This window comes from Eleutherodactylus coqui, chromosome 3 (assembly GCF_035609145.1).
Source record: "Eleutherodactylus coqui strain aEleCoq1 chromosome 3, aEleCoq1.hap1, whole genome shotgun sequence".
NCBI classification, from domain to species: Eukaryota; Metazoa; Chordata; class Amphibia; order Anura; family Eleutherodactylidae; genus Eleutherodactylus; species Eleutherodactylus coqui.
In genome coordinates, this window is record NC_089839.1 from 100,046,407 (window position 1) to 100,068,708 (window position 22,302).

The 22,302-nt window shown below is 45.1% G+C and overlaps 1 protein-coding gene across 1 annotated transcript in view; it reads right to left on the bottom strand.

The window, feature by feature from the left end:
- Positions 1-22,302, bottom strand: part of MTHFD1L (methylenetetrahydrofolate dehydrogenase (NADP+ dependent) 1 like) — a 167,475-nt gene that overhangs the window by 35,190 nt on the left and 109,983 nt on the right. Inside the window, exons 25-26 of the mRNA XM_066595925.1 lie at positions 18,818-18,925; positions 17,745-17,897 (exon numbers count right to left, since the gene is read on the bottom strand). Of these exons, the coding sequence (XP_066452022.1) occupies positions 17,745-17,897; positions 18,818-18,925 (261 nt within the window). The remainder of the gene's footprint in view (positions 1-17,744; positions 17,898-18,817; positions 18,926-22,302) is intronic.

Here is a 22,302-nt window from a genome sequence, read left to right on the forward strand (position 1 = left end):
TTACCTTGGTCACGCAATGGAGACAGGCGCTTAGCTCAGAAGGTTATGTCCAGATGAAGTGCAAGAAATCTAGCATGGGTTCTGCAACATAATCTGCGGCATGTTCATTTTTCCACTACACATGGATGAAGTTTTGAAAACCTGAAATCTGCTGAATTTGTGGTGTGGAATCCATGCCTCCTATATGATATGTCCCATCATATAGCACATGAAGAATATTCTGTTCCCCTATCACCATCAATCATATATAGAGAAGCAGCAGCACGGAGAGCATTATACAGCAGTTCTGAGCAGTGTAGCTGTAATTTTAGCACTCAGGTGAGATAAAACACTTATTAGAAGCTGCAGCCATGTATCTGTGTGGGTCTCTCTGCCTCTATCACCCTCCCCAACAACTCCCTCCTCCTCTACCTCCATGAACTTATTTGCTTGCTGCTGTGTTGTGCTGCCCAAAGACCTACCCTTACATCTTGTAACGCATCTCGGTATCTCTTCTGCTAGAGATGGACTTCATATGGCAACAAATAGTGGACAACAAACAGTGAACAGCACGTTAGAAGGAAGTCAGACCCTTAGTGGCCAGGAGTTTGAGAGCAGCTTTTTAGCACAAAAAAAGTCATTTTAGGTCAAAAAGATTAGAACTTTTGCTAGTTATCACATTGCCTATCACATAAGCATACTTTTGTTGTACGTGCAGTGCTTATTTAATAAAGAAATACCCTGAACACAGCTGAAATTAATGAATCTAACAATCATTCTTTATGTAAAAGTCACAAAAATGCCAGTGTGCACAATCCATTTTACAAAACACTTTCCTGAGTTCATTTCATTTTAACCTAATTTTCAGTAACCATGTGACATGCGCCTATACGTACCCTTTGCAAAGTCCTAATGAACAAACAGTAGCAGAAACAAACATGCTTTGTATATAGAATAGGATACAATGGAAGAAATGAAGAAAGCTCAAAGGAGATCAGACAAAAATAAATGTTTATGACTCTGCTGGTAAAGAATTGGATGCAAGTTCAGAAGAAATCCGCTTACACGTAATATGATAAAGAACAGAATTCCAATGCACAGATGCCATTAGTGCCGAAGTTTGTTTGGACGCATAAATAATGCATAACATGTTCATTAATCATGTTCCATAGTCTAGAGAGTATAAAAGGGCTGGTGGTCACTTTATTTCTAGATTACCAATCATCAGCATAATACAAACTATGCATGATTAGCTTTCTTGGAAGAATTCAATGTACTCATCCCTTCTGCCTGAAAGATGAGATTCCCATTGTACTACACCCAACTTACATCTTCCCAATGACTTCTAGGGTTTAGCAACTTGCTTTTTGTATCAAATCTAGTACAAGAGGAAGAGGGGAACAACTGCAAGGCAATGCTATTCCAACTCTAATTTTTCAGAATGTTTTGCTATATCTCCTCTATTGTGTCTGGAAATTTGTATCAAGAGCCCAACCTTTTGGGTGGTTTGCTATGACAGTCCATGCAAGTTCTTAATACCCTGTTAATCAACCTTGAGGTCCTTTTAAGCAGAAGCATGATTGTTCAAAACAAAATCCATCATTCATTCAAATGGGCAGAAAGGAATGATAATTTTGTTCGGTCTAAATGCAAGCCAACGACTGAACGGGAATCATTCACTTTTCGCTCATTTTATACAGGCATGCGCAGAATTCGGGAAGGTTCACGAAGGAGGATTGCGTTGGGGTTCAAATACGGAGGCCTCTGGTAAAAAGTTTCATCTCCTCTCACCGATCGCATCGGTGAGGGGAGATGAAACTTCAATTTTTTTTTTTACTTTTACGTGACCGCCATTATTGCATAACGGCGAACACGTGACGAGGAACCGCTCACCGCAGCCCTCCGTGAAATCTCCAGGCTCTTGGCTTTGTTTTGTAGCCAGTTGAAGGGAGAATTTAAATTATCCTGGCAATCCACAGCTTTTGCGCATGCGTAGAAGCTGGGGTAAGGTCCGCGGATAAATCCGGGGGCCTTATGTACGTACTTTCATCCTCCCTCACGGATATGATCCGTGAGGGGAGATGAAACGTAAGCTTTTTAAAAAAATTTTTTAAACTTTTTTTTACACTTTTTTCTAACTTTACATGATCACTGTTATCCATTGGATAACAGTGATCACATGCTGGGTGACATCCCTTTGCTCCTGGCTACACATGGCAGCCAGGAGCAGAGGGATTTTGAATTTCTCGGGGCTCGAGACCCTCTGTGCACGCACCCGTTGTCAATCATGGGGCGCGCATGCGCAGAAGGGGACTCCGGGTCCCGGGACAGCGGTACATCGGGGAGGACCGAGGTGAGTATTTTCACCTCCCCTCATGGATCCGATTCCATGAGGGGTGGTGAAACTTTGCTTTTTTAAAACTTTTTTTCACTTTTCCGCGATCACCGTTATCCACTTTTCCGCTGACATCTCCTGCCTCCCGGCTACCTACAGGAGCCGGGAGATTTTAAATCTCCCGCGTCTCCGGGCCTTCTGCGCATGCGGCTGACGTAATGCCGCTGGCGCGCATGCGCAGAAGGCTGGCTTCGGGTTCCGGAGCATCAGGAGAGCCGGGAGCAGTGCGGCGGAGGGGGGTGAGTAATTTCAGCTGCCCTGATAGATCCGATCCATCAGGGCAGCAGAATCTTTAACTTTTTTTCAACTTTTTTTCACTTTATTGCGATCGGCGCCGAATTGCCGGGGGGGGGGGGGGGGGGGGGGGAGCGGTCCCCACAGCCCGGGATGACAGCTCCACGCTGTTGGCTACCTGTGGGCTTTATTCTCTGCAGGACACGTTTTTAAGTCCTCAGAGAATAAAGCCCACTTGGGCAGGACGTAAAAACACTGTGGGCTGGTCGTTAAGGGGTTAAACTCCTCTATGGATTTTTCCATCACCACATCCTCAGGCAGAGAGTTCCACAGTCTAACCCTTTTCTGTGTTGGAAATGAAACCTGCTTTCTTCTAGACGTAGCGGATGCCCTCTCGTTACCGTCGCATTCCTGTGTATAAACAGATCATGGGAGAGGTCCTTGTATTGTCCCCTCATGTATTTATACATAGTTATTTGATCACCCCTTAGCCGTCTTTTTTCCAGGGTAAATAATCCCAATTTGGATAGCCTCTCTGGGTATTCCAGTCCTCTCATTCCATGTATTAGTTTAGTTGCCCTTCTTTAAACCCTCTCCAGCACTGAACATCTTTCCTGAGCACCAGAGACCAGAACTGTGCACAGTATTCCATGTGAGGCCTGACAATTGAGCCTCCAAATGGTATTGGAGGCTGAATTTGTAGTTTGTCCAATTGGTGCTGTATTGATAGAGAAGAGAAGGGGACCAAGGACCAAGCCCTGGTGGACCCCAATAGCGAGAGGAAGCGGAGAGGGAATAGAGCCAGCAAAAGAGACACTGAAAGAGCAGTCAGAGAGGTAGGACGAGAACCAGGAGAAAGCAGTGTCCTTTAGGCGGAGCATAGTGAGAAGGAGGTCATGGTTGACAGTGCCAAATGCAGCAGAGAGGTCAAGGAGGATTAGTAGGGAGTAGTCACCTCTCGACTTTTCCATCATCAGGTCATTTGATATTTTTGTGAGGGCAGTTTCGGTTGAGTGTAGAGCGCAGAAACAGACTGTGGGGGTGGGGGGAGTGGGTTGTCAGAGAGAAAGCGTGTGAGGCAGGAGTAGACCAGGCATTCTAGTAATTTGGAAATGAAGGGGAGGTTTGAGATGGATTGGTAGTTGGCGGCATCAGTCAGGTCAAGGGTTGGTTTTCCAAGCAGGGGGGGGGGGGGGGGGGAATGATGGCGTGGTTAAATGAGGAGGGGAAAGTGCCAGAGGTTAGGGAGAAGTTGCAGATTGTGGTGAGGTGAGTAATGAAAGCTGGGCAAAGGGATCTGAGGAGGTGAGATGGTCGCTATCACAGGTGGTGGGGTGGGCAGCGGAAAGCAGCCTGGGGACTTCTTCCTCTGTTGTTGGTTCCAACATAAAACGTGAGTAGGTGCTAGATGCAGTGCTGAGGAGACTGGGATTGGGGCTAGCCATGCAGTTTTTAGAGACTTCTTTTCAGAAGTTGTCGATTTTTTCTTTGAACTAGGCAGCTAGTTCTCCAGCAGTCAGATCCATCATGGGGGCCTGTTCTTTGGGGCTGAGGAGGGAGTGGAAGGTCTCGAAGAGTAGTTTGGGGTTGTGGGATAGTGAGGAGACAGGGGAGGTGAAATAAACTTGTTTGGCATGCTGACGGGCTAGGTTATAAGTTTTAAGCATGAATTTGAAGTGGAGGAAGGCTGTAGGCAGCTTTGATTTTCTCCAGTGTCGCTTGGTGCACCTAGAGCACCACCGGATGAAACGCGTTTGGGACGTGAGCCATGGTTGCCGTGGTCTGCGGTTGACGGCTCGGGTCATGGGCGGTGCCGCTTAATCCAGAGCGCGGCTGAGGGTGGTGTGGTAGTGTTTGGCTACCAGGTTAGGGCAGGGAAGAAAAGAGATAGGGGACAGGGAGGACTGAATGGTCTCGGCGAACTGTTGGATGCGGATGGACTGGAGGTTCCTAGAGGTGCGATAGATAGGAGGGTCAGGGGAGATGCTAGGGTGCCTGATTGAGAATGAGGCGGTTGTGATCTGAGAGTGGAAGGGGGGGGGGGGGGGGGAAGAGTTAGTAAAGGGAGAGACAGAGCAGAGATGGAGGAAGGTTAAATCGAGAGTGTTGCCATCTATGTGAGTGGGGGAGTTAGAGATTAGTGATAGGCTGAGGGAGGAGGTAAGCGTTAAAAGCTGGGAGGCAGATGAGGAGCTGGGGTCGTTGGTACAGACATTGAAATCGGCAAGGGTGAGGGTTGGCATGTCACAGGATAGAAAGTGGAGGAGCCAGCTGGCAAAGTGTTCTAGGAACGGGCGGGTGGGACCTTGGGCCGGTAAATAACTGACATGCAGGAGCAGTGGGCAGAAGAGTCGCAGGGTGTGGACTTCGAATGACTGAAAGGTAAGCGAGGGAGCTAAGGAAATGACCTGGAAGGTACAGTTAGGCGAGAAGATGACCCCTACTCCTCCACCGTGCCTGTCGTCTGATCTGGAGGTGTGGGAGAACTGCAGGCCATCATAGAACAATGCAGCTGGGGAGGCAGAATCAGACAGCTGTATAAAGGTTTCGGTGAGGGCAAGCAGGTTATAGTGTTTGGTCGTGAAGAGGTCATGGATAGTTGGGAGTTTGTTGCATGTGGATTGGAAGTTCCATAGGGCGCATTTGAATGGGACAGGAGGGGTCTGGGTTGGTGGATAGGTCTCCTGCAGCTAGGAGTAGCAGGGTAGCGAGGGTAAGCACGCGGTTAGGGGATTTGTGCGGTGGATAAGGTGTTTCTTGGCGGTATGCGGGGGTTGGAGGCGTCTGAGGAAGTTGAAAAGTGCATGGGAGCTGTGCATGGGTGAGGAAAGGAGGGAGGGGTTGATGTGTATGGAGTGTGTTGGGGCTGGGCAAAATAGCCACGATAAAGCATTCGCGTGAAGGAGCCCTAAGCAACCTAAAATAATCCAACAGGATAGAGGTAAATCTCTAAAAACATTCCGCATAACATACTTTGTACAGTATTCCTTCTACAGTAAGGGCACATACCCATTGGCATTTTATGCTCTCGTGCTGCGAGGCGAGAGTTTTCACTTGCTCTCGCGGCGCAAAAGAAAAACGCTGTAATAATCACCAGTGTTTTCAATAGGGAAGCAGTGCTAGCCCCATTGAAAACATAGGGAGAATACCGCAGACTTCTGCCAGAGCTGTCATGCTTTCAATGGAGCCGTCAGCAGCACCGACCCCATTGAAAGCAAATGGGATAGCAAGCTAGACTTCTGCCAGAGCTATCACAGCTGTGGCAGGAGTTTCCTTTATCTCCAGCCCTTCCATGAAAATAATCATTAACTGGTTAAAAAAACAAAGACAATTTACTCACCTCTCCACCGAGTCCTCCAGCTGGCTCCCCTGCACTGCTGTCCAGCACTTTCAGCAGGCAAATCCCCGCCTCCTTAAAGGGCTGTGCTGATTGGCTGAGCGCTCGTTCATCGATCAGTCAGGGCATGCATTTACACTTAACGATAAGCGTTCAGATTCTCGCTGAATTGTGGGAATCCGAATGATAATCGTTCCATGTAAAAGCAACTTTACTTTGCGAAAACCTGCATATAAGGTTCACATTATGAAATCAGGACAACATTCACAAATTTTTATTTTAGTTCTTGATATTTCACTAATATGCTCGGGAAGTACACTACGAGGGTCGCTTTAAATGACCTAAAGCTACAAGATTATGAAAACTGAAAACAAAGTACAGTATATACTCGAGTATTAGCCGACCCGAGTATAAGCTGAGTCAATAAGTTTTACCACGAAAAAAATGGAAAAACTTATTGACTCGAGTAGAGTATAAGCCGAGCTTTACTCAATATATACTGGGTAAAAAAAAAACAAAAAACCCTCCATACTCACCGCACAGCCGGTGTCTGTGTCCCCAGCGGCGGTGCGGAAAGCCGTTTCAATTTCTGTGCTCCCGGCGGCGGTGCGGCAAGCTGCTTGAATTCTCCCAGCTGTCATCCTCCGTCGTCCTCTGTTCGGCTTTGTAATCCCCCTGCCATAAGCGGCTTTAGAATTCTCCCCGCTGTCATCTTCCTGCTCGGCTTACAAATCTACCGCCGTCAGTGCAGTGTAAGCAAGCTCTGTGATTGAATCAAGTGCCGGCCAGTCACAGCCAGCGCTCGATCATTCACAGCCAATCACAGCCTGACAGCAGGGGATGACAGAGCCAAGCAGAGAGGACACTGACACAGATTTCGGTTGGGAGGAAAGTATGGAGGGTTTTTTTTTTTTCTAAACCCTTTTCTGACTCTAGTATAAGCCGAGAGGTGCTTTTTCAGCACAAAAAAAAATGTGCTGAAAAAGTCAGCTTATACTTGAGTATATACGGTATATGGGAAAATAGTAGAACTTGTAAGAATTTCTGTGTAGGCAAAACCAGAACATAGACCGCTTTCATTCTCCATAAATCTTTTACTAAACCTCCGCCTGTTGACCCATTAAATATTCTCACATTTCAAAGAGTGTTTTGCCAAGCCTACAAGGCTTTAGCAGTTCTATCCACGCAAAGATGCCTTTTGATGTAGCACACACAGGACCGATCACTGTGGATCAGGCAACCAGATTTTGTTGTCCAACTTCAGGAAGCTCACTTTATACCCATCAGGAATAAACAATATTCGAACCTCTTAGTCCTGTGTAATGATGATATGACTAAAAGAAGGAGTGTAATCTGCAGCACCTGTAGCCAGTTATATCCGTGTATAGCCCATTTCCTCTACTTCATCCCCCTAGTACTGACAGAATAAAGAAGGAAAGAATGAAAAAGCAAATAACACTTTTTGGAGGAGATTGTATTTCAAACCAACCCTATGAAAAAGGTTTATCTTCTCCAGTAGTAACTTAATCTAATCTTTCACACGTAGTCTTGCAGGTTTCCGGGCAATTTCCTGGAATCTTAATAAAATATACTTACGGTTATGAACACAGGACTTCTTTAGAATTACATTTTAAAGCAAAAGTTCATCTTTGATGCAACTTTACCAGTTTGTCAGACAATTGCTGTAAATGCAGTTCCCTGATATACAGTTTGGACCAGAAGTATTTAAAACAGTGGCACACTTTTCATACTTTCAATAAAAAAAAGAAAGATTCCTAGGAAACCTCCCAATTTATTATTTGAATCATGTTGAACATATATAAGTTTTTACAACATTTTAGGGACACTTTTAGGGTCGCATAGAGCACAGACTTATTCTTCCTTCCCTACTGAAATAAACATGCAAGCTCAGCAGAACGTACAAGGCGGAGTCAGGTGAAACAGCTGTTCCTTGAACAAGGATTTGGCCCACAGCTATTGGATGTGCAACTTAGAATGTAGGACAGTCCCTATTCTATCCTGTTAGCACGGTGAGAAATCTGTGATACATTATTTTATTCTACACCTTTAAATGAGAAGCAGGGTGAGGAGGTGAAATTTTGAAAAACTAAAAATGGTTTGAAACTCTGGGTTCTCATTTTTTATTCCCCCCAAAAAACTCATTGCTTATAACAGCTGGATTGAGTTATCCCAATGTGCAGAGGGTCTAATATGAGGCAAGGAATGTTTCCTGCTGAAAAATACCTAGCTGCAGATAATATCCTTGGGCTGAAAATTAATCTACTGAAGTTCAAGTAATTAGATCTAATCACTGAAAGACGCAGAATGTTATAGGGAATACTGCTAGAGGAAGAAAAAAGTGTAAAGCCATTAGGAGTCTAAGTTTAGGAAAGGAAGTGCATTCCTGCGAGTATTTCAGCAGCTGGGTGGAAGCAGGGCAATGGAGAAAAAGAGTCAATTAATTGTTAAAAATTAAGAAACAGACAATTTCCTTTAAATCAAAAGTTTCTATCGCCAAAAGACATTTAGTAGATCACTACGGAAGAAACATGAGAAATAGACTTTTATTAATTATAAATAGAGATGAGCGAGCACCAAAATGCTCGAGTGCTCGTTACTCGAGACGAACTTTCAGTGATGCTCGAGAGTTCGTTTCGAGTAACGAACCCCATTGAAGTCAATGGGCGACTCGAGCATTTTTGTATAGGACTGGTGCTCCGCTAAGGTTTTCATTTGTGAAAATCTTAGCAAATCACCAAAGTCATGTAAAAAACACAGAAATGGATAGGGCAGGCGAGGGGCAACATGCAGGGCTGCATTTCGGGCTCCGAGGTCGCACTATTAAGCCACAATAGTGGCAAGACTGAGACCCCCCCCCCGCACTGTCAGCATAACGATCGTTCTCCTCTGCCACAGCTGTAACAGCTGTGGCAGAGCAGAACGATGTTAGCCCATTGAATTCAATGGAGCCAGCAATACAGCCGGCTCCATTGAAAGCAATGGGCTTCCGGCGAGCGCGGGATGATCTTTCGGGAAGGGCTTAAAAATATAAGCCCTTACCTGAAAATCATCCTAAAATGTGTAAAAAGTAAAAAAAAAAATATATACTCCTTGTCCCGGCAGAACGATGTTAGCCCGTTGAATTCAATGGAGCCGGCAATACAGCTGGCTCCATTGAAAGCAATGGGCTGCCGGCGATCGCACAATTAATTTTCGGGAAGGGCTTAAATATATAAGCCCTTCCCTGCAATTCATCCAGAAATGTGTAAAAAAAAATTAAAAATTTTTATATTATATATATACACACACACACACACACACCTGGTGGTGAGTATATATGTGTGTGTATATATATATGCGCACACGCACACCGTGGTGCTCGTCTCGAGTAACGAGCATCTTGAGCACCCTAATACTCGAACGAGCATCTCGAGCACCCTAATACTCGAACGAGCATCAAGCTCGGACGAGTATGCTCGCTCATCTCTAATTATAATCTAGTTTTCTGTTTAAAAGACTTTCTGGAAGGCAGATCCCTATCGAGCAAAGTTAATCAGGTGAATGAATAAGGAATGATAAGGAAACATGCCAGAACACACTTAAGTAGGTTTATGTCACGTTCGCCTTGACCGTAAGGTATAGGTCATCAATAGTTGATCGGTCGGGGTCCCAAGCGACGGACCCCAGCCTATCAGCTGAGCGGGCACATGCTGTCAGCAGCACAAATAGAAAGAGGTTGGAGCAGAAGCAGCGGAAGTCTCCGCACCGTCCTCTGTATAGTGGCCGGCGCTTCTAACTGCAGGCTGGGGTCTCATTGAAATTCATGAGAGCCGTGCCTTCAGTTACAAGCACCGGACACTACATAAAGGTCAGCGCGGAGTCTTCTGCTCGAACCTCTGTCTATTTGAGCCGCGGACAGCATGTGCCTGCTCAGCTGATCGGTCGGGGTCCCGAGTGGCAGACTCCAGTCTATCAACTATTGATGACCTATCCTGAAGTAGACATGCTGATACATCACATGCCAGAAAGTAGGTTGCTAAAATCAAGCTTTTCCAGCCAGCGCTGTCACTAACTGGCACCGATGAGGTCATCAGGACCTGAATTAATTCGTTCCCATGACCATACCCAAAAATGGCTGTTTGTAACAGCTCGTTTCGGGCGTTTTATCTGCTCTGCGGGGCTGTGATCCCCCCCCCCCAGCATTGACAAAAGAATATAAATTTATATTGCTGTTGCATTGAGCCCAAGCAGAAGCAACAATGTAAATTTACAGTGGGCAGTCACAAAGTGGTTAAAGTGCATTACTGAGTTAACCCTTTAAAGTGGTTGTCCGCTTGCCATATGGTTAATGACTGGTATACAGGTGTTAAAAAAACACAAGCAGCAGTACCTACTGGTCCTCAGCTTCAGCGATCTAGTGTCTCAACTGTAGATTATGGGATATTATAAAGAATACAGCCAATCCTGCAAAAATCAAGCCCTCCATGGCTCTGTCGTGGAAAAATTTAAAAAAGTAGTTTTTCTTTTTTTTTTTTTTAAATTGGGGATGGAAAAATGAGAACGAAAAAGAAAAAAAGGTGGGGAATCGTTAAGGGGTTTACTAGGAAAAGAAAAAAAACAAAAAACAAACAATCAGGCAATGATGAAAAATAATAAAAGAACCTATACTCACCGACTCCTGACCCCAATGCTCCAGCACTGCAGCTCACTTTCTCTCCACTGACTCAGTTTACATTGCTGCGGATGGTTACATTCCATATACGAGCTGACTGCTGCAGTCAAGTTACAGTGCACCGCTGAGGTTTGTAATTGACTGCAGCAGTCAGAATATATGAAACATAACCAACTGCAACATGTAAAAGCAGTCAGGGAGAACAGGAGGTGTAGTACTGGAGCGACATGGCCCGGAGCAAGCAAGTATAGGTTCTTTTCAACTGCCAGCAGTCCTGAAAAGTTATAAAAGGCCCTCAAAAAAAACCTTTAAGCATCTACTTGGAACAATCATCTACAGACACAGGCTTTATTTGGGTATAAGGTTGTACAGGAAGCGTCCATTCCACCCAGCCTTGGATTTTACAATCAGAGTGAATCCAATAATGTAATATAACTAAATTCAGTTGTTATAAAAGTTATATTCCCTGCCATCAAGTGTATCACACAAGAAAACTATACTGAATCCTTAATAGCTTAGTTCACTGAAAATTGATATAGGCTCCCAAACATTATAAATGCAACTAGAATGTTTAACTACAACTATTTATTTAGTTAGTGACGCTCGAGTGGACTTCCTGGCCAAGCGCCATAGAGCTGCTGGCCATATCCAACAGGTGATGTCACCGCTCCACCTGCATATGATCTGACTCCAGGTCAGGGTCACACGGAAACTAGATAAAAGCCACACATGTGCTAATTAAATTCAACTCTTGTCTTTTTGCCAATCTATTCAGATAAAGCTTGTTTTATTTTCCCTCGAAAGCCATCAGTGCTGTGTGAGAACTGGGGCCAACCATAACATGGAGAAAAAAAATACAAACTTCAAAAAGGACTGCAACTACAAGTAAAGTCACAGCAGCACAATAAAAAAAGAAAAGGTAAATCTACAGAATTCTGCCAATGTTATTTGAAAACAGCTCTGACTCTTGTTATGTAAGCGAAGTCAGCTATGACATTTCTGATCCCATCCCCTATGACGACATCCAGCTTCGCTACACTGTGCTAGGTATTCAGCTGATTGCTGGGTTCTCCGCCAGTTAAAGGGGTTGTCCCGCGAAACAAAGTGGGTCTATACAATTCTGTATGGCCATATTAATGCACTTTGTAATATACATCATGCATTAAAGGAGATGTCTCGAGGAAGCAGTGATTTTTTTTTTTTGCCCAGTCCCCCTAATTAAACATACATTACTAATTACCCCTGTAAATTACTTTCCTAGCTGGTTTCTACTTACCGTTTCAGCAACTTATAAAAGTTTCCCCAAGATGGCCGCCGGCTCTTTCCCCGTCGCTCGCTGCAGCCCGACGTGCGCGCTCCCGAGACGCTGCCAGCTGTGTCTCCATGGCAACCGGACGCCAAGCAGCCGCCGACCGGACGCCCCGCAGCCGCCGACCAGTCACCCACCGCCAGGCAGAAGGTAACCGGCGCAGCCCCCCCCCCCCCCCAGCGACAGCCCCCCCGGCCTAGCGCTAGTTCCCCCATCACAGCGGCAGCCCCCCCGGCGCAGCGACAGCCCCCCCCATCACAGCGGCAGCCCCCCCCCCCCCCCCCGGCCTAGCGCTAGTTCCCCCATCACAGCGGCAGCCCCCCCCCGGCGCAGCGACAGCCCCCCCCGGCCTAGCGCTAGTTCCCCCATCACAGCAGCAGCCCCCCCCGGCCTAGCGCTAGTTCCCCCATCACAGCGGCAGCCCCCCCGGCGCAGCGACAGCCCACCCCCCCCCCCGGCGCAGCGACAGCCCCCACTCCCGACCCATCACTTACCTGGGACGCTTCTCGGGGCGGCTGGGCTGGGCTTCTCCGCTGGGCAGCTCCAGTTTCTGCACCTTCCTCTAACAGAGGAAGGTACAGAATGGCCGCTCCAGCGCGCTCCCGAGCAGTGACAGCTCGTCTGCGCATGCGCAGAAGAGCTGTAGCGGGGAGCACACTGAAGCGGCTCGTGCTGAATGGAGAAGACCGGACTGCGCAAGCGCGTCTAAAAAAGCAAGCTGCCGGCGAATTTAGACGGAACCATGGAGACGAGGACGCTAGCAACGGAGCAGGTAAGTGAATAACTTCTGTATGGCTCATATTTAATGCACGATGTATATTACAAAGTGCATTAATATGGCCATACGGAAGTGTATAACCCCACTTTGTTTCGCGAGACCACCCCTTTAAATATGAGCCATACAGAAGTTATCAAAAGTTATTCACTTACCTGTTCCGTTGCTGGCGTCCTCGTCTCCATGGTGCCCGTCTAATTTTCAGCGCCTAATGGCCAAATTAGACGCGCTTGCGCAGTCCGGGTCTTCTCCTTTTCTCAATGGGGCTCCGTGTAGCTCCGCCCCGTCACGTGCCGATTCCAGCCAATCAGGAGGCTGGAATCGGCAATGGACCGCACAGAAGCCCTGCGGTCCACCGAGGGAGAAGATCCCGGCGGCCATCTTCAGTTGAAAAAAAAAACAAAAAACGTTTCGGCGCGGGACAACCCCTTTAAGTATTATAACCAATCCGGAGTATAGATTGTGAGGTATGGAGCAGCTACCTCAGTCTCACGTGGTTTTGCAACACTGCTGTGTAGTTTGTAGGTGGATTGTCTGTGAAGTTCCACATAAACATATCCAACAGGCAATTTGTTTGTGCCTTTTAGTTTTAGCAATGAAGCACTAGATCCAAACAAAAGAATAAAACATTAACTTTTCTTTTTGGCCCCATTGCCATTTTTGTTAAAGGAGTTTTCTGGATATTAAAAAAAAACAACAAAAAAAACAAAACAAAAAAAACACAACACAGTAGGAGATATTATAAAATAAAAAAAAAAAAGGAACCAATACTCCCACCCAAATGGCCACTCCAGTCAATCACTGGCATCAGTAGTGAAGCTAGCATGTATGACACTAATGATTAACTGCAGCAGTCACATGGATGTACGGCATATCATTGCTGCAAAACAGTAATAAACAGCAGAAAATACAGAGCTTGGTTAGTTTTGTGTAAAGCTTGCCCCAAGCCTGCTACATACTAACTCTGCATGAGAGGGTTAAATGTCATCCACTGCACTACTACTGTAAAGACTGAAAATCCACAGCACTTATGCCATGTGTAAACATACCCTAGACCCCTTAAGGACACGGCCCTTCCCACACCCCTCCTCATCCCTCTCTGGGTGAGTATAAGGCCATACTGTGTCACGGGGCGCATCCCGCTGCGAGAATTCTCGCAGTGGGATCTGACCCGGCTGTGTGCAGGCGGCCTTAAGCTGTCAGTCCATAGGCGGTTTTGAATTGCGTTCCCCGCGGCGATAATCTGGCTGCGGGGAATGCAATGCACGCTTTCTATAGTCTTGCTATGGAAAGTGCTCTACCCATCCACGAGCAGAGAATCACAGAGATTCTCAGCTCGCAGCCGGCAATTCGCAGCATGAATATAGCAGATAGGCTGACTGCGGAGATCCACCTGCCGGGGACTTAAATACAGTACTCTAGCCAGAAACAAGCCCAAGGGAGGTCTGGGCCTCCCAGACTTCTCCTTATACTATAAAGCTAATATAGCGAATTGCGTGTGAAACCTGCTCAGAAATCAGAATTCCAAACTCTGGGTGGAGCTGGAACACGACTTAGACGCCAGGTTGACCCAGGGAATATTCTGGATCCCGGGGACTTGAAACCAGGCACATTCCAGAGGTATCTCCACTACTGAACCAACTGATGAGGGCCTGGTCGGGTTTCGCAAGGGACAGAGTTGATCTCGGTCCCAGGCCCTTTCACGCCTCTTTTAGCCAACCCCCAATTTGAGGCCTTTCTACATCGTAAAATCCTAGTGACCGCGCCAACGAACCCCGAGCCGCGACAGAGACTTGACAGGAAATAAATTTAAACCCTTGACGGAGCTGTTTGCGGGGCGAATCGTCCCCCCTGGGGCATGGTTGGAATACTTCCAGCTGAGGAGCTCGATAGACACCCTGATCCTTGAGCGGCGAGAGACCCCACCGACTTCGAGAAACTATGCATGTCCACGGCCCCTATCAGCCACCCAATTTCAGTGTTATATAAGATGATGCTTGATCGGGAGATGGGGGGACAGCCCTCCAGACGTTGTGTACGCGTGGGAGGAGGAACTGGGTAGGCGTTTGCCGCTGACTGAATGGGTTAAAGCCTTCGCTCTAACACACAAGGGGTTGGTATACTCCAGGCTCCAAGAACTAAACTTTAAAATAATCTCTCGTTGGTATAGAACCCTGGTCAGGCTACACAAAATGCTCCCACAACTCAACCCAATGTGCTGGAGATGCCCAAACACTACGGGAAGTATGTCTCACATTTGGTGGAACTGCCCGCCGATAGCTTCTTTGTGGAAAGATGTATTTAGCCTATACAACAAACTGAGTGGTGGAGATGTACAACCCACCCTCGAGCTGGGGGTGTTGTCCATGTTCCCGGGTTCTATAACCAGGACGAAGAAAAGCCTCTTGCGCTTCTTTGTACAAACCGTCAGACAGACCATTCCTAGGTTCTGGCAATCTGATGCCGCTCCCTCCAGAGCCCACTGGGTTGAAGCCATCAACGAACTGGCTAGATACGAGGAGATGAGAGCGGGCGAGGTTATGAAACCGGAAGGCTACTTTGCGCTCTGGCGCCCCTGGTTGGAGTTTAGATCCACCACTGAGGCCACAGAGTGGGTGGCACGGGGTTCGCTGTCTCCTCGGTCATTCCGCCAGCTCGCCTTTTCATCCACCTGAACCTGGGGACCAGGGAGCTGCTTGATCGGAACCCGAGGAGGAATGGCTAGCCCATATGTGAGGACGCGGAGAGACCTGTACACCGAGACCCCTCAACGTCAACAGACCCAAACGACATGATAGCCGAACAAGAATGGTATGGCGGCCCGTTCTATCCCCCCTCCCCCTCTTATTCCCCTTTTTCTCTCTCTCTTTTTAAGTTTTGTCTTCCCTTTCCTACTGTCTGTTCTACAGTCTTACTTGACTACAAACTCTTGCTTAGTTAAGTACTGTTGCCTATAAAACCGAGGACAACTTGACTCACCTCACTATCTAGGTGTGAGAGGGGCGGATCAAGCAGACGTACATTTGTCAAACTGTACTATAACTATTGTGAAGTTTCCGTCTATGCCCTGATTGTACCAATACATTGTTTGTCTTAATAAAATCTTATTGAACCAAAGACATCAGCATCCTCCCACACTGGAGAGGTGACTGACTCATACTTGTCCATTTAGTTAAAAAGCTATAAAATAGGTTCCGGCCCATGGCAAGACTGATTTTTTGGAAGTAAATTGCTATATACGCAATTCTGTAATGCTTCAGATGGGTCATTCCTACAGCTTATCTGATGCTAGATAGAAACATTTAAAAAGTTGTCACTCATCCACATAACTTTAAAAACTCTCCAGAAACAAAACACGTACGGAATCTTCCACAATGGTGACAAGGTAAGCAACTTCACGCACGCCGCACAGTACTCTACTTCTGAATGAAACCTTCTTCTGGTACAGACACTTCCAGGGCTAAGAAGCACATGTGACAAGTCTTCCTAAATTCCAGGAACCGTTTTGTTCACAACTACTTCCCATTCTAATAGATCATTGTTCTTAAGAATGATTTAACCGAAACCTAGCCAGCCGTCCCTGACTGGTGTATGTGAGGCTGTGGAGCAATCTTGGTGGGTGAGATAACACAGCAGAAGAACTCAAGCGGAAACCAAGTCTTCCCAGCTGGGACCTTACTATGTATAGATGACAATAGACAATTAGGTCAGGGGTCCTTACAAATCCTATAGAGAAGTGACAACGGATGGGAAAATACAACTGCGAAACACCAAGTCATTTCTGCATGTTGGGCCAACGATATATCTGGGTCACTTGTGATGGCGGACTACAATCTGGTAGAGGCTTGAGATGTACATAAGTAGTGTTAAATGTCCTTGCCACAGAAACTGCATTAGATTGCGCTAACGGGAATCCGTACCTTGCTTATGAACATGATCTTTACTCTTATTAGGGTGCATTTACACTGACGAGAAAATAGTGCGAGCTTTTTGTGTTGTGAGAGACACAAACTCAGATGAAAATGCAACACATTTGTAATGGTTGCATTCAAATAAGCGTTTTCTCTCTCACAGCAACACTGGGAGACAGAAAATGCGCTGCAGGTTCTATTTTCATGCAAATCTGGCAAGACAGTGTAACATGTAGATGTGCGGTTTCCCGCAAATCACACAGATTAAGTGTCTGTGTGCTGTGCGAGTGTACCCTTAGGGCGGCTTCACGCGAACCTATGTACAAAAACACTTGCCCATTCTGGTTTTTTTTTTGCGTGTGCAAGGCCAGTTTGCACGCGCGACAAACCCTTTTCGTGAATTTAATGCCTATTTAGGAGTCATTAGATCCAGCTGTCATATTTACCCTATGTTTTGCGCAGTCACACCCTTCCCCTTGTGCATTTGCTGCGCAAAGTGCAGAAAAAGTAGAACAGGTCTTACGTTTTACCATGTATGCGCAATTTGCGCAAAAAAAATAAAACAAAAAAAAACAACCACGTTAATGACAACAAACCCATTGAAATCAATAGTTTCTACTCTGAGTTTAGCGCGCGCAGATTCTGCGTTCGCAAATACCCATGCAAACACTTGTGTGAAGAAGCCTTTATAGGGATAATTTTCACTCTTAAACTGTTGCACATTTTGCCCTGCTGTTAGCTTACACCGTAACTATTAGGATGCTAAGTAAATCTATCCGGTTTCATCTCCATATAGTTACAAGTATTTATCCATCTGGGCATCCTTGTACGTTCCTTATACACATATACTATGCCCTCCAAGTAGTTCGGAATCCACATTAATAATGCCCTTTCTGCTTCACCATAGCAAGGCAACTGCAGTTACGAGGGGAGAAGTTTCATCTGCATAGGCACCTACTAATACTTGTAATCCACTACAAGTGGAACATTTCAGACAGAGTTCACATCTGCATTGTAATTACCATAGTAGGAACAAAGACGATGGCATTGGCAGATCACATGACTGCATCAACGGGGTTACCAACCTCAAAAGGGAAAACTTTGATAGACTTCCACAGTGCACAATACTTACAGTTCCCACCAGTGGAAATATGAATCCAGCACCAATGCTAGCTCGCACATCACTTATGGGGAGGATGAAGCCCGTTGGTACTCCTTTCTTATCCGGCTGATGAGATAGAGACAGGTGTGTCTTGGCCATGCAAATTGGGAGTTTATTAAAACCCTGAGGCAAAAAAAGAAAAAGACTTCATGGTATCTTAAACATGTGCACAGAACAGTGTTGTGACTAATTCTTCCCTTCTGGTATTGCAAACCTGGCTGAACCTGGGCTGGCGCATTACAGTGCCAGCTTCTTGCACTGTAAGGCAACAAGTATTCTGCCACTAACCTTGTGCAAGGCTGTACACACAATGTATACTGCTCATATCTGTCCCACGTATATACAAAGTAGGGCAACATTTCATAAAGAACCAGCCGTAGGTTTTTGAAGTGTGGAATGGAAATCTGAGCAGCCAAAGAAAACCCACACAAACAAGAAGAGCAAACAAAGCTTCTCCGATTACCTGATGCACACTGCACTAGTATACATTGGTAGTCTAAAACACTACATGTGGCTTGTGTGGACCGCAATGCCCATGGGGACTGCACTGCTCAATCAAAGCAGGTTTATTGTCTTAGACTAATCATGTACACTAATACACAGTGTGCATCAAGTAGTCCGAGAAGCTGGTGCGGACATCTTTGTTTTTCTAGGCCCAGAGAATCGCTGTAAGAACAAGTTATGAAGTTCAATACAGAGGACCCAATATTAAAAAAAAAAAAAAAAAAAAGAAATGATCAGCTTGCTGGTTCTTGATGTTTTATTATTGCTGGTACTATGTGGGTTATAATCTTTTAGATTTGCAGCTCTGGACACTACTGAAGCTTCTCCATTTCCAGAGTTTGGTTTGCGGCTATAAAAAAAATTGGTATCATGGCAAAGAAACTTGACAACCCACTTGATAAGCTTTTAATACTCCCCACATTTGTTCAGACAAATGTCTACATTTCTGACTATCAGCATCACACTTGCCCAAAAGACTGCCATGTACTATTATCTTTGTTTGTTCGATGATGGTTTACAACACTGGATCATAGCTTTACCTGTTGTGTGTAGACCTCAATCTTTGACTGAGCTTTGGGAGACAGTTCTATGTCTGTAGCACCATACACCTTCTGTGCTATGGTTCGGATCTTTTCTACAATTGGGAGCTGAAAAACAAAATATAAAACAAAATGGTCATTCAGGGTAAGCAGTCATTTAACAAAACGCAAGAGTAGAAATGTCAATTCCATGTAATACCGAGCAATGTAAAACTAGAGATTTTGAACAATTCCTATTGCTATTCCTAAAGGGGCACTAACTTTCCAGACAACTTCTACTCATGTAATAGTTATGTGTCTCAATCTTGCAATATACTTTTATTAAAAATGTTGCTTTACCTTTGTAAATCAAGTCTGAAGTGGCTGCCACAGTCTAAATATTCAACAGATTTATCATTCAACAGAACTACTGTGATAGACTAGACAGTCTTAGAATACACTAGATTTAAGTTTGAACTGCCTCCCTTTAAGACAATGTTAGTAAATTATCTCTGCCTCTCCTGCTGTCACAGCATGTTTGTGTAGAGGGGCAGGCATTCAGATATGGTCTTCCAGCTAACAGGACCAGAGACAGAGCAATGCAGCATGGGAAGTGAGGAAAAGGAAGTACAGGACAGCGAACTACTGGCAGAATAGTAAGCTTGCTACATGACCCCTGCCAGATAGTGGATTGAAAAGAGCAGGGCAGCAGGCAATGGGGAAGACCATCTGAAAATCAGAACTTAAAAACATGAACCTAGGTGCAAACAGCAGCAAATGAGAAGATAAGGAGAACCTGTTATATAGAAAACGTGTTAAAAACTCTGGTACACTTTAACTAACCTGGGCTGGTTAATGTAGCTTTCAGCTGTTAACACTGGGGTCCTAGGTTCTTTATATGCAACAGTGAATAAAGTTCTAGTATCCATTTCAGGTATCCCATAATTAAGGGCTCACTGTATGATATGACAGCAGGCTTTGCTCCTCTGTTAAACCCCGTCCCAAGCAAGGTTGGCAAACAAATATGATGCTGGCTATAAATTAAAGTGTTTATTTCCTGTAACCCTGAATTTACAATACCAGTGAACCTTTGTTCCTTAAAACGTATATTAAAGCTATGCAGACAAAAACCTTTAACCCCTTCCAATCCAATTTTGGATTCATGGTTTCCTAAGGCTTTCTCTTTTTGCTGTTATACAACGTTGCCATCTGCTGGCTAAAGCCAGTGTGTGTGCGCCAGAGGGTCTGACAGCAGAGTGGCTGGCAATAGACCGTAAAAATACCCTGTCGAACATCTTCTGACAGTGGAGCTGTACAAGCTTCAAATCAGAATGTAGAAAGATGTCAGACAGTGGATTGGAAAGGGTTAAAGCGGATGAACCAGGCTCCAGAAACATAAGCACCTCAACCAAACAAATATCAAGTATACAGAAAACAATCCAGATACCACAGAACACCTCCAGAGGTCTTGTGGAGGTCCAAACGTAAGCTGACCTGCAGTATCGATTTTGAAATCCACAGAATGTAATTTTTTTCAGAGATTTCAAACCTCTGCAATGCAAAGAGTAAAATCCGCAGCTAATCTGCTCAGCATGCAGGTACCCTTGAAGACTATGGACACTTGTGAGGCAAGTTTTTTTTTTTTGTTCACTCAAAATGAATGTATTTTGGGCTGAATCATTTTTACACTAGAATTGAATTAAAACATTTACACCATTCGACTTCTGCAGCTTCTACAGATCACAGTATAGACACTGCAGTCTAAGGACCCTTTTATAGGAGCCGAATTCTCAGATGTAACGAGCGCCAATCAACACACCTGCTGATCGTTGCTTATTTCATTTTCTTTCACATGGACTGAAAATTGGCTTATGGGGACAAACAATCGTAATTAGGATACTTGAACTCCATAGACCGACTGTACATCTCTGCTCACATGGGGAGACGTACAGCCGACCAGATGGTATTTTTAGGTTTGTGAAAGAGGGTTTGCTCATTCGCTGGTCCTTTTATACTGCCGATCTCTTGGGCGAATGAGCATGCAGAGGAACATTAGAACCTGACCCAGTGATCGGCACGTGTAAAAGTGAGGCTGGACCGATGGCTTGGTTTTCAGCTCTTATCTCCTACATTTTATCAACTAATTTATGAAACTTTGTTGTGGTCATAACCTACCTAAGAAGAAGGTGCAGAAGAGGGGAGAACAGAGGGAAAATAACCAGTCCAGCCTCATTGACTAATCTCCTTGTGAGACTTGTAGCCCTTTTACACTGAACGATAATCGCTCAGTGTAAAGACCTGCACAATCTGAACAGCAAAAGATTTTGGATCGTTGTTCTGATCACGTAGGCATAAAAAGCAGGCGACGATCAGCCTGTGTGAACAGGAAGTTGTTCATCTATGCACAAATGCCTGTGTATTGTGAATGCGGCCAGAATGATCTCTGGCCCACTCCATCTCCATTCACTAAGAGATCATCGCACCTTTGGACAGGAGCGACTATATATAGGACAACCTGTCGGGCGCTTCACCATGTGAAAGGGCCCTTAGACTTCAGTGTCATATGTAGAAGCTGCAGGAGACAAACTGCTGAATTTTTTTCTATTAAACCCTATAGCAAAAATTGTTTGCAAGCCCAAAATACATGCACTGCAACAATCTGCTCAGAGTTAATTAGCAAATGTCACTGAGTAACCAGAAAAAAAAACACAAGCAATTTAATGTAATTCATAGTGCCCTTGTCCCTTAAAAAGGGGACATCTGCTGACAAATTAAGTAACTTTAGATGATATCTATAATGAAAACATACCTTTCTTTTACAAGGTCACCAAAAGCATTAACTGTACCCAATTCAGAGTGAACATCTCAAATGAATCCCCACATCTGCTGTGTGGGAAAGCAGCAGAGTTTAATAGGAGGCTCTTGTATCAAAACAGGAAAAAGTTCATCCTGACTCAATCGCTCTGTGATCGAGTTTCTCAGTTAAGCAATACTTACATTTTTAACCTGCTGAACTCCCCCTGATGCAGCTAAAAATTAGAACATCTGTTCACCTTAAAGAGGAAGGAATCAAGCTTCATTGACAGGAGTTGTGCGAGGCAAAGAAAACCGTAATCTAATTGAGAATCCATTAGGGTCTGCGAATGTGCTGCTATTTAGGTTTATACAAATAATAAATAGGGTTAGATGGTCAGATTTTATGAGGTGAATATCCTTTTAAAACACTTGCCAATGAGAAGGAGTATGATGTGTCAAATTTTGAGAAGGCAGCTCTCCCTTGTCTTTGCCAACAACTTTCAGGAGACTTAACAGCGGTCTACAAATATGTGAAGGGCTGTCACAGTGTAGAGGGATCAGCCCTATTCTCATTTGTACAAGGAAAGATTAGAAGCAATGGGATTAAACGGAAAGAGAGGAGTCACAAATTAGATATTCGTGAAATGAGAACAGGTTGCCACAGGAGGTGGAGAGTTCTCCTTTAATGGAAGTCTTCAGAGTCTGCACAG